The sequence below is a fragment of the Canis aureus genome, chromosome 35, assembly GCF_053574225.1.
Source record: "Canis aureus isolate CA01 chromosome 35, VMU_Caureus_v.1.0, whole genome shotgun sequence".
Classification (NCBI taxonomy): domain Eukaryota; kingdom Metazoa; phylum Chordata; class Mammalia; order Carnivora; family Canidae; genus Canis; species Canis aureus.
Genome location: NC_135645.1, coordinates 18347353 through 18360790, shown reverse-complemented (window position 1 = coordinate 18360790; position 13438 = coordinate 18347353). Strand labels below are relative to the sequence as shown.

General features: G+C 39.3%; 1 protein-coding gene across 9 annotated transcripts in view; it reads left to right on the top strand.

Moving 5' to 3' along the window:
* BBX (BBX high mobility group box domain containing) overlaps positions 1-13438 on the top strand; it is a 268097-nt gene that overhangs the window by 162856 nt on the left and 91803 nt on the right. For all 9 annotated transcript variants that reach the window (XM_077883898.1, XM_077883900.1, XM_077883899.1 and 6 more), the window contains 2 exons: positions 6828-6998; positions 12502-12741. In XM_077883898.1, the coding sequence (XP_077740024.1) occupies positions 6837-6998; positions 12502-12741 (402 nt within the window). In that variant the 5' untranslated portion in view covers positions 6828-6836. The remainder of the gene's footprint in view (positions 1-6827; positions 6999-12501; positions 12742-13438) is intronic.

Sequence of the window (13438 nt, the reverse complement as noted above, 5' to 3'; positions counted from 1 at the left end):
TAATTTGTGTGGAACTCTAGAGCTACCACTTTGTCATTGTTTCTTTGGGGTTTTTCCTCTTCTCTGTCAACTTGAGAAAATGGTGAAGTCTTGCAGTCTCCATTGGAGTCAGGAGAGGCCTTACTTGTGGTTGGAATGTGTGGTGTCTAACACTAAGATTTTGTGGGCCTCTCCTACTTTCCTCTGTCTCACTGGGTCTGCATTTCCATTAATATGATTTGGATGGGATTTTATTGGACATTTAGGAAACAATGTAAACTCTAGAAGACCCCTGTGGCAGCATTAAATTCACGCCATGTTTTAAAGACTGAAGTGTACTGATTGCCAATGTTGTAAGACAAGATGCTGGAAAGACTGAGAGGATCTAACTCACAAAATTTATGACTGTGCCACGGAACTGTTTCTGACTGTGTATCACTCAGACAAAGGAAAGGAAACTTTCCATCTTTCTCTTTCAGTTTCAGAGTCTGGGGATTATGTCATCTGGGAAGCACATGGACCTGTTTAAATGGAAGACATGTGTTCCCTGAACAGCATCTTCGGCTGAGACAAAGCCAGCAGATGCTGCCGGTTAAAACCTATAGTCCCTCTCAAAAGCTTGTGGGGAAAGGGAGGATTTACCAACACAGAATGAGAATGTTCTGGGCGCCAGATTTTGTGCTCGGTATTAAATATAAAATGTGGGCGCCTGGGGGCTCAGTCGATTAAGCATCTGCCATCCGTTCAGGTCATAATCCCAGTGTCCTGGGATCGAGCCCCGCATCCGGCTTCCTGCTCAAAGGGGCTCCCTGTCCCTCTACTGCTCCCCCTTCATGTGCTCTCTCTAGCTGTCTGTCCATCAAATAAATATAGAAAATCTTAAAAAAAAAAAAAAAAAGAACATGTTCTCATGGCAGAGCTGTTACTGTTTTAACATATGAAGAGAGATCATCAAGATTAATAACTTCATAAAGAAGTAGTTCACGGTAGACACAGGATTCTAAATGAGGCCTTACAGCCTCCAATGGCCATAATTTTCTTTTGTCAAGTGTGATGTTTAGTTTGTACTGTTTCTTCTGTGATATTTCTTCCTTAAACTTCTCTCAAAGTTTGACCTTAGTAAAGTCTTCATGAATGGGCTTGCTTTTGAAGAGTACATTACATGAAATTTTTTCTAATTTATCACCATGTTGACTTGTATTTAGTTCAGAACAATGATTTATCTAATTAGAGTCACTCATCTTGGCATAGGAAAGGGCACACATGGGTTGGTTTGTTATTTCAAGATAAATAAATATTCAGTATTTTGGATAAGGACCTTCAGCTTCTGTCATTTGACAATTTCAGCAGCATAATTTGATGATATTGAGTCTTTCCAGTAGAGTCCACTGATAGGTAAATAACCTGTTTTAGTTACTCTGCAGTTGCAGAATGGATGACCCCTTTTGAGTAAAGTCTGCCAGTTGCTTCATTTATTGTGTGTAGATTATTAGCTTAATTTGTCCTTGGTCAAGGACAAGAAGCCAAACTTTATAAAATGTGGGGCTTTTAGTGGAAAAATAATAACAAGTCTAGGCCTCTATTACTATAAAAAAAATTAACAATTTTCCCTCCTCCTTATTGTTGAAATAAGATGAATGATGGACTTAAGCCTCAAAATTCTGCCTTAATTGTCTCTTCTAATTTTTCTTCATCGTTTCTTTCATTCTTCTTTTTTGTTTTCTCATTACTTCTGAGTGATAATCCAGGAGCATCATTTCCCCTGACTCTTTTCTTTCAGCAGCTTGAAAACTGACCTGTAAGGAATTAAAAAGTAATTAGATAACTATAAATTATTAAAGTATTCAGTTGAGGTATTTCGTAGTCAGTACATCAGTTATACTTTTCCTGACTCTTGTCTAAAAAGTATATTATGTCCAATTCGCTTGTGCACTTTTTCATCTTTCATTTATGCTAAAAATACTTCTTTCACTCTTACTTTGTTGTAGGCACAGTGTTGACAGTGTCCGTCTTGTTTCTTCCACGGCTCTGGGGGCTGATGATTCTTACCTCATGCCACCGTGACCCATGTGCATGGTTACACATAGTTTTTTCAGCCCCCCTTTGTTCAGGGAAGAGTATTTGAATTCAGGGGAATGAGCAAGATGGGGGTTCATTTTGAAGCCATTTGAGTGTATAAAAACAATGAATTATCACCATTATTTAGCACAGGGGTTCATATGGTTGCTTGCTTGTAACAACCCTCACAACTAACTAATCTCGATATTCTGGTGGGCCAGGATGCTTCTGAGTATATAAAACTAAGTAGTCTTGGATTATGAAGAAAAAGAAGCCTATAGTGAAGGAGATAGAACATACTCAAATAATTGTAATTCAAGGGAACATGTCATGTCATTAGCAATATAAAGTCTAGTGGATTTCTGGGGAAGGAGAGATTAATTTGGGGGTTTTAGCAGAGACATACAGTTTCTGTAGTGGCATGTCAGCTACATGGGAAAGAAATCACATGTGAATGGGATTATTCTGAACCCCAGAGCCACATATACCATTCATTAATTCTTGATGTTATGTTTTCTCTTTGAATATTAAAATTTTATACACACACAAAAGCACATATATTTAAACAATTCACATATAATTATATTACATAATCAAAATCCTTGAGGCTAAAAGATCTATTTTTCTCTAGGCATTGGCAATCACTTTGACCTCTCCAGTTGATACATCTGCTTGATTTATAGTTTCCCATTGATTTCTTATACTATTTAAAAAATGTGTTACTTAAACAAAGATAGGATCATGATGATGGAGCAGGATGATTCTGAGCTGACCTCCTCCCATGGACACATCCAAACTACCACCCATGGACACATCCAAACTACCACTGGGTATGGAACATCTCTCTCTGAAGACTTTACCTGACGACTAGCAGAACACTCTTCCACAACTAAACATAGAAAAATCCACACCGGGAAGTATAAGTGGGGCAGGGACACAATAGAGTTATCACCAACACAGAAATTCTCCCTGAGAAGCAAGGAGGTCCAGCTCTATGTTGAGCAACCACCCACCCTGGGAGCCTGCCCCAGGAGGATGAGCCCTCATAATGTCTGGCCTTAAAAGTCAGCAAGGCTTGACAACAGGTGAGCGGAGGGCTATAGCCCACTACTGCTACCACAGTAGTCATGGCAGGGCATTGCAGCCAGCCGGGCTGGGGGCCAGCCTCTTATACCAGTACACCTGCAGCTGTCAGAACCTAGCCACTACAGGAGAGTATACACAGCCCACTCAGGGGATACCCCTGGAACAGTAATGGTCATAAAGATCTTCACCAGACTTGGGAGACGAATGAGTGAGTCCAGTGAGAACTTCAACAAAGAGAAAGAAAATGCAAAAAAAGAACCAATCAGAGTTGAATACAATAACTGGATTGAAAAATACACTGGAGGGAATCAACAGCAGATTAGATGATGCAGAACAGATTGGTGTTCTGAAAGACACAGTAGTGGGTGATCTGAAAGGCATGGTGGTGGAAATCACCCCAGCTGAAAAGAAAAAGGGATTAAAAAAAATAAGGATGGTTTAAGGAGCTTTGGTTATAATATCAGGCATACTAACATTCCCATTATAGGGATCCCAGAGAAGAAGACAGAAAGAGGCAGAAAACTTATTTGAAGAAATAATAGCTGAAAACTTCACTAACCTGGAGAAGGAAACAGATACCTAGGTCTAGGAATCACAGAGAGCCCAAGACCAGACACACTCAAAGAAGTCCACACCAAGGCACATCATAACTAAAATGTCAAAAATTAAAGAGAATCTTAAAAGCAGCAAGAGAAAAGCAACTAGTTACATAGGGAAGGTGGTACCCCATTTAAGACCCATCAGGTGATTTTTCAGCAGAAAAATTTGCAGGCCAGAAGGGAGTAGCATGATATATTCTCAAAGGGTTGAAAGGAAAAAACCTAAAACCAAGAATAACCTACCTGGCAAGAATACTCAGAATTGAAGGAAAGATAAAGTTTCTTAGCCAAAATTAAAGGAGTGCATAAGCACTAAATCACCCTTAATAAGAAATGTTAAAGGGACTTTTTTAAGAGAAATGGAAACAGCTATAAATGTTTTATCTCATAAAATACTGGGACCCCCGTATGCATTTAAATACCACTCAGGCAGCTCATACTGAAGTGATTAATAAACCACAAAAATAATCATTTCCTCTTCTCTCTATATAGCATTGGTATTTTTGGAAATTGTATTGCCTGTGCCAAGTTTTATTTGTAGATAGAATGAGAATTGTAAATGGTCTATCAATTCACAAGAAATCTTTGTTCCTTTATTAAGAGTATACCAAATAGGGATTCTCTGGGTGGCTCAGCGGTTTAGCGCCTGCCTTTGGCCCAGGGCGTGATCCTGGAGTCCTGGGATCGAGTCCCATGTTAGGCTCCCTGCATGGAGCCTGCTTCTCCTTCTGCCTGTGTCTCTGTCTCTCTCTTTCATGAATAAATAAATAAAATCTTAAAAAAAAATATATACCAAATAACTAATTCCATTTAGAGTTTTCAGTAACTTATTATATCCTTGAGGGAGCCACACAAATCATATAATTGTTTCAGGTATTCAGCAGAAGTTTCTTGCTGAGAAGACAGTATGTCTCCCTCCTTCCTTTGACTAGACAAAGCTTTTCATAAATTGATGAAGATTTTTATCAAAATGAAGATTTTTACTTTAGCACAAGGAGTAATCTGAATGTTTATCAATAATGGAATGTTTGAGTAAATTGCAATACAATTTTATTTTGGAATATTCTATAGTTATTACAAAATGGAAACCGTCAAGGTGTATGAACTTAAATGAGCATGATCTTTGCACATTAAAATTTCTAAATGGCTATGTTTACCAGTATATTTGTATATTAAAAAAGTTACACAACGGGACGCCTGTGTGGCTCAGTGGTTGAGTGCCTGCCTTTGGCTCAGGGTGTGATCCCAGGATCCAGGATCGAGTCCATGTCATGCTCCCTGCATGGAGCCTGCTTCTCCCTCTGCCTGTGTCTCTGTCTCTCTTTCTCTCTGTGTCTCTCAGGAATAAATAAATAAATTCTTTTTTATTTTTGAAGTTACACAATGATATAGTCCCTAAGGATATGTAAAAATTGGTCAAAGGATAGGCAAAACAGGTTAAAGGGGCATGATTATTAACAGAAGAGAATTCAGAAATAGATTTATACACATATAGTAATTTAGTGTAGGATAAAAGTGGCATTTCAGAGGAGTGGGGGAAGATGTATTATTTGATAAATAGCTTTTAATACTACTTGGCTAGTTATTTGGGAAGAAAAGAATAAGATAGACCGTGATCTCCTTTATCAGAAGCAATTACAGATTGGTCAAATATTAAAATTCTTTTTCATAATGAAGTCATGCGGTTTCTAGAAGGAGTTGTTAGTGATTTGTTTTGAAATGAGGAAGACTCTAAGCATGACCCAAAGTCTGTAAACAATGAAGGACAGAGAGGATAAATTTGCCTATGCCATATTGTTTTAAAGGCTTCAGAACTGGATGAAACTAGAAACTGTGAAATCCCAGTTTTAGCAATGTGACATAAAAAATTTATTGATATCACTTTACAAGCATTTGGACAATGCACACTTACAGTGACCCAAAAGGCTACTGTTATGTGATTTTAGCAACTGTGTTTATGTTTGTAACTGTCACTGTGAACCATTTAATTGATAGCACTTTGTTGTCTTATTATTTGAGTATTTGCTTGAGTATGTATAAACAATAATTTGGATATTGTTACTTGAATGAATGAGAACTGTTAAACTAGGGAAAAAAATGAGAGAATGCATGTAAGAAACTGACATGTTGGGCAGCCCAGGTGACTCAGTGGTTTAGCGCTGCCTTGAGCCCAGGGCGTGATCCTGGAGACGCGGGATCGAGTCCCACGTCAGGTTCCCTGCATGGATCCTGCTTCTCCTTCTGTTTGTGTCTCTGCCTGCCTCTCTCTCTCTCTCTCTCTCTCTCTGTCTCTCATGAATAAATAAATAAAATCTTAAAAAAAAAAAAAAGAAACTGACATATATAATTTACCTCTGGGCTGTGGGGCTGGGTGTGATGGAGAACAGAAACCCCATTTTCTGCTATTTTCACCTTTATAATATGAATGTATATTGTTTTTATCATTGAGGAAGAAACTTTTTTTTTGTTTTTAAGTGAAAAGTAACTTAGAATTTTGGGCTTCTGAAAGACTTTATCACATTCATAAGCTGGCTACTGCTTAGCTATTTCAACCAGCCACCTATTAGGGAAAGAGCAACAGCAAAAATCCAAGACGTTTGATTCTTACAAAGTATTCATTTTCCTTAATAATGCTCCAAGCTCGGATATATCATAGTGTAGAATGCAAATTTCATGAAAATTTTTGTACTAAAAGAGGAGCCATTGGACAGTATATGGAGGGCTGCCCCTGGGATCACCTCTTCTCCCCTGGGAGCCATTCTTCTGCTGCACTACTGGGAAACCCTACCCATGAGTAAAAGTGAACAGGTGACAGTAACTTGTAATCATCCTGCTGCTTTTATTTGGGTTTTGAATTCTGAAGTTATGGAGTGGAAGGAAGTAGATTTCATAAAAGGCAAATTTTATTAGCTCCATTTAGCCAAGTAAAACTGAATGTTTGATGATGTACTTAGAATGCGTACTGAATCCAGTAAATGCCTGAGCTGTTAGATACTTTAGTCATTAAAACTATAATCCAATTAAGGCTAAGGAAGCTAAATAAACAAATTTTAATCAAATGTACTTTGATTTCTCTGTTTCTCTCCCCCTTTTCCTTTACCACAGGTCACAGTAATGAAAGGCAGTAATAGAAATAAAGATCATTCAACAGAAGGAGAAAGGGCTGGAAAGCGACCAAAACGAAAGTGTCTTCAGTGGCACCCACTGCTAGCAAAGAAACTGCTGGACTTTTCAGAAGAGGAGGAAGAGGAAGACGAAGAGGAAGATATTGATAAGGTAACGCCTCTGTTTAATAGAGAAGTTCTGAGTTTTGAGAAAGGACAGTCGTCACATATGAGGAGAAAGATGCATTTCTGCAAGTGGGCATAACTTGCATCCTATTTAACTGCTCAGTTTACCTTGTTATTCCAGATATTGATGACTCCTGAAGTCTCTGTACTTCCTAATGGCTAAGACAGAAACAGACCCTTCTTAGATAGTGTCTCTGTCAATTAACTGATGATTTTCAGGTAGTGTCATACACAAATGCAGTGGAGATGGCGGGGGATTCATAAAATCTGTTGTGCTCACCTGGCATCTACTCTGTTGCCCCTGGGGCTTCTCTCCCCAGCTTCAGCTTAGCTCTGCCTCTGTAGGCAGCCTCAGAGCATCTCAGGGCCTCATCTCTGACACCTTCATGGCATCTGGCAGTTGGCACCCCCAGCAAGCCTCCTTGGTCCTTCGGTCCTCCATGTCCCCTTCTCTTGTGTCACGCTTGAGCAGCCAGCTCTTATTTAGAAAGTCACACATTCCTCAGAGTCTTGGCATAACGGGTTCCTCCTCCTCCTCCTCATTCAGCTCTCAGGACAAAGGCTACCTTCCCAAAAGGTGGGATCTCATCGTCGCAGGTGTCCCTCCCAGCCAACACGTTCCATGTCCAAGGATTTCTTTCCTGGCATTTACCATTTAACTTGTGTTTGGCTGTCTACTTGTGTATGTCTGTCTTGTCAGACTAGATATGAGCTCAGTAAGAGCAAACTCTTGCCCATCATGTCTTCCTCTTGTTCCTTGGAATCTGGAGTGGTGCATATAGCCAGTATTGAATAGATACTGGAAGAATCAATGAGTACATTCTCTGTGTCACTACAACTTTTATAAACATGTTTTTAGTGTTCTTCAGACCTCGGATATCCATTCCGTCTTTTGTTTGAGGCTTTGATCAGCCTCTAAGAAACCATTTTTTCTCTTTTTCCTGTTTCTCAGATGTCTTACCCTTTACGGTCTCTCTCACTGTTGACCTTTTTCTCCTCTTTTACAGAGAAAACAGAGGCCACCAGAAGTGACTCCCGTCAGCCTCCTCTATTCACCTGTACACTTATTTCACTCCTTCCCCATCTTTACTTCCTCCTCTCCTTTTTCAGAGAAACCACTGTTATTAATTCTGTTTGAAGAATCTGCCAAGTTTATCCTGAATTGATCTTCCTGGCACATTTGCACCTGCCGGTCCTGTGGTCCCTGAAGTGGTCTCCTACTCCCCTGTGTCTGTTCCAGGATTTGTTTCTCTCCCAGCTGCACCTTCCTAGCTTCTTTCAGTTGCTGCTCCCCTATTCTGCCCTCAAGTATTGGTATTCCCTGGGCTTCTTAATTTCTCTCTCCGTCCTGGACCTTTCTCTAAACTCTGCACTCTCAATTTTGACTATTTACTGGACATACCTACTTAGATCTCAAATCAGAACCTCGGTTTGAATGTGTTCTGAGTGAAGCTTTGAACCCCATTGTCTGGCATCCCCCTTCCTCAGTAGGGGGGAATCCCCAGCTCGCAGGTGGATAAGACCAGAGGCCTTGTCTGTTTTCTTTTGCTTGCGTCTCCTACCCATCCATCAGCAGATTCTCAGCTGCCCCTTCTCCAGGTGTTCTCAGCTTGACTCCTCCCTCACAAGGTCCCCACAGCCTTCAGCTGACCCACACCTCCACCCCTGCTAGTGCACATTCTAGCATGTTCCATCTCTCCCCTTGGCCTTTCCAAAATCTGTTCCCAACAGAGCAGCCAGAGGCATCCTTTCAAATTTATTTGTATAGAGGCTGTGCCGCCCTTCTGCTTCACGAGGGTGGGGAATTCACACTCGGGGCACTGCCTGGTCCCTGTCAGCTGCCCAGTCCACAGCTGTTGGAGTGAAAGAATGAAGTGATGGAACTCCCTCCTCTCTTCAGTCCACACTTGGTGATCTCCTCCACTTTCTTAGCCTGGCCGCCTTTGTACTCATGCCTCCGTTCATGATTATCACAGCCAAGACATCACTGCTGAGAACCACCTCAAGTTTAGCCTACCTGATACCGATCTTTCTGCTCCCCACCCAGTCTAATTTCTCTCATCTGAGAAAAAGCATTCTCTGTTGTATACAAAGAAATCCTGCCGCTGAAGCTAGGAACACTCTTCCTTTAAAAAAAAAGAAAAAAAGATTTATTTACTTACTTTAGAGAGAGTAGGGCAGAGGGAGAGGGAGAGAGAGTCTTAATCAGACTCTACACTGAGTATGGAGCCCGACCCCATGGGGCTCTATCCCACGATCCTGAGATCACCACCTCAGCCAAAACCGGGAGTTGGGTGCTCCACTGACTGCACCACCCAGGTGTCCCAACACTCTTCCTTTTTTAACCATAAAATCCAATTGCATAGCAGCTCTCTTGGTTCTCCCTCATAAATAAATATTGTCTCTTTTCTAACTTTTCCCTTCTCCTCATTATGGCCTTGGTTCAGCCTTCTCCTTTCTTACCTGGACACCTGGAACAGTCTTCAATGGTTCCTCTAGTTTGGGTTGCTAATAGTTTTGCTATTATAATTCATGCTCAACACTGATGACAGGAGTTATCTTAAAATACAGGTCTAGTGATGTCTTTCCTATGCTTAAAACCACCCATGGGTTCACCATCCAGCTGTGGTTTCTATAACCTGGTCTGGTACTAGTGTTGATTTGTGACAAGGTATTACTTGGCCCCTGGTGAAAGAAAAATTGAAGTCTTCATAGAGTTTTTCACTTCTTTATAATTTTATTTACTCGTTTGTTTATTCACTTGGTTAATTTAATGAAATGATTGTAACATTAAGTAGTAGTTGAAAACATTTTTTTGATGCCCATATTTGGCAAATAAATAATTTGGGTAAAAATATGATAACCTATATTGGTCCCCTCAAGGATTTGTTTTTTGTTTGTTTGTTTTTTATACAATCTGAAACTACTCATAGGATTAAATGACTGTTTTTTTTAATAAGACACAGCACATTCCTCATGAAGTATGTCCATAGCTATGTCTACAACCTCATGTCCTGGGTCCCTGGTCTAAACTTGTATATATCAGCGCTCTTGAAGTATATATCAATCAGTGGTCATAGAGCTTAAATCCTTTTTAGTTTTCTGTGTCTCCCCATTGACTACCTGACACATTCTGAGTCATCTTTTAGAATTTAGCTCAGACAACACATTTTCTAGGGATACTTCAGTGTGTTTCCATCCATCCGCTAGAGCTTCATTATCACGCTGGTTCCTTTTAATATGAGCATACTGCTTTTTAATTCATTAACTTTTGTCTTTCTTCCCTCCCCAAACAGTAAGCTTCTTGGTCCAGGATCTTGTCTTATTTATCTTTTTTCCAGCTCTTGGCTTGAGTTTTATAATTTAGTAACTGAATCAAGAGTTATTCTTCTCTGAAGGGAAAATATAATTACTTCCTAAACCTACATAATATACTTTTTATGCCTTGATTTTTCTATAGCTACTTAGGTTCGGAATGCTAAATAAATATTCTTTATTATTTAGCATTCAAAATGCTAAATAAATATTCCTTAAAAATGCACATCATTGTTAATGATTGTATACATAATGAGGAGACTAAATCTGTAGCCTTCACTCCCAATAATAATCTCTAGTGTATTTCTAAATCATATAGCTATGACTTTAAGATTGTTCCACTGTACTGTGTTGTTTGAAGATAATTGATGGTTAACTAAATGCATCTGCAATACTTAATTTAAACTTTTAACAGCTTTTTAAAAATACAAATTGGATTAAGCTAGTGATTTGTCCTAGAGTATCTGTAGCAGTTTCCCAATAAACATGTTACAAAAGAACATGGTTGCCTTACGGTAGTGGTTCTCAGAATGTGATCTTCAGACGAGCAGCACCTGGGAACTTGTTAGAAATAGAGATTCTGGGCAGCCTGGGTGGCTCAGCAGTTTAGCACCGCTTTCAGCCCAGGGCATGATCATGGAGACCCAGGATCGAGTCCCACGTCAGGCTCCCTGCTTCTCAACCTCTGCCTGTGTCTCTGCCTCTCTCTTTCTCTCTCTGTCTCTCATGAATAAATAAAAATCTTTAAAGAAAAAAAAAGTCTCTGGAAGACTCTGACAAAAAAAGAAAGAAAGAAATAGAAATTCTTAAGGCCCACTCTAGCAGATATACCGCATTGCAAACTCTGGGAATGGGACCTAACAATCTCTGTTTTAACAAGACCTCCAGGGATTCCACTGCCCACTCAAGTTGAAGAACTAATGCTCTATTATATGATGCAGACTAACAACTACCTCAGTCCTTCTTGATTTTAGCTATGAAACAAGAAATTAAAGAGATAGTTTTAGTCAGCCTTCTGGACTTCTTTTCATGGTTGCACTTTTTCCAAGAAATAGCATAGGATCATATTTAACAATTTGAATGTACTCTGAGATTCTGTGATCAAGAAGTATCAGCAGCCATGCGCAGGAAGTAATGTAAGAGATTAGACGCAGAAAGACTAGGCTAGAGCATTGGAAATAATTACACATATGGAATGGGCAGGACCAGAGCTTTGTAGAAGTCCTCAAAGACGTCTAATTGAATGAAATGCTTAGGAAAGGGAGGATTCGGAATTGAATTTGAAGGTTTAAGCCAGTTGAATTTATTCGTATTATCATAGCATTTCACTAAACAAGAAAGGTTGGGCACCTGGATAGCTCAGTGGTTAAGCATCTACCTTTGGCTCAGATCATGATCCCTGGAGTCCTGTGAACCAGTCCTGCATCAGGCTCCTCAGAGGGAGCCTGCTTCTCCCTCTGCCTGTGTCTCTGCTTCTCTGTGTGTCTCCCATGAATAAATAAAATCTTTAAAAAATAATAAAATAAGAGAAGTTGATATTTATGAAGTTGAAAATTTATTATATAGTTTCTTCAAATTACTACTAAGGGTCTATTTTGATTTTTACAGTGGGAGGCTCCCCTTGTGCATAAAACACTGAATAGTCTATATTAAATTTTTATTACCTATTATTTTGTTACACATTTTCATATTAACTGTAGAAAAGGACTTTCCAAAGAGGAGAAACAACTAATATTCAAGGATTTTTTTTGTGAATGTTGTTAATCTGGAGACCCGTATGTCACTGAGTAGATTTATTTATTTACTGAGGAGTTAGTTAAGTACCGATGTTATATACCAGACATTGAGCTAGATGCTGTGGTTGTAAAAGTAAAAGAGCTTTTGTCCTCAAAGAGCTCACTGTTTAGTAGGGGAAAAATGTAAGCAATCAGAACACGATAATAATATATGCTGTATTAGAGATATGCATAGGTTGCTATAGAAACTCAGCAGAATAAGCAACTAAGCAAGTTGGTTACCAACCACTAATAGTGGTTGATGATTAATTTTTTTTCTACTTTGTGAGTTGTTTAAATGAAGCTAAGAAAAAATACAATTTGAGAACCAAAAGTAACTTAAAAGCAAAACTGACCAGGATGTGTTAAACATCTGGCTTTTGTTTTGGTTGGTAATAGGTTCAACTTCTTGGGGCCGATGGCCTAGAGCAAGATGTTGGTGAGACTGATGATGAATCACCAGAGCAACGAGCCCGGAGACCAATGAATGCATTTCTCTTATTTTGCAAACGTCATCGCTCTCTTGTACGTCAGGAACACCCCAGGCTTGATAACCGAGGTGCTACCAAGATACTGGCTGATTGGTGGGCTGTTCTAGATCCAAAGGAAAAGCAGAAATATACAGACATGGCCAAGGAGGTAGGTTACGATGACAAGGTTTTATGGTGGCTGTGAGCAATCAATCCCATATCCCAGCCTTCATATATGGAGTACCTGTTGAAGGTCTAGCAGCACAAAGCGGAATCCTGAATCAAGTGTTATGCGTAAACATAAGAGCTTTGTTTCTATTCCTAAATAACAAGTCCACCTTACAAATGCTGGTGGAGATGCTGAGAGTAATCCATTGCCAAGTTTTCTCATTGTGTATACTCCACAGATTGACGTCGGGGGTTGATTTTTATGAATGGTAATTTATTTATTATGAATTTTTTTTTTTAATTTTTTTTCCAAGAACCCAGCTTTGCCTGTCAGAGAATGCCCATGGTAAAGATAACAATCTTAGGTTACTCTAGTTGTGGCATGGGAAAGAGTCTTGATCTAGTTCTAACGCTAAATAACCTTGTGATAGTATCTGAGTCAGTCTCTGGGTTTCAGTCTGTTTTTTTTGTTTTGTTTTGTTTTGTTATTAGAATAAGGAAATTGGGCAAAAACTTCTATCCCTTCCAGTTCTAACATTTTTTTTTCTTTTGTAATAAGTAGTTATTAAGAGATGTGCTTTGATTTATTTTTATTCTATAGGTGGTACAGCCTGAATATTTAAAACTAGTGAAGGAATGAATGGCCGCGAAACATGTACTGTGATTAAGTGCATACATATAAATAGTTTAGGCAGAAG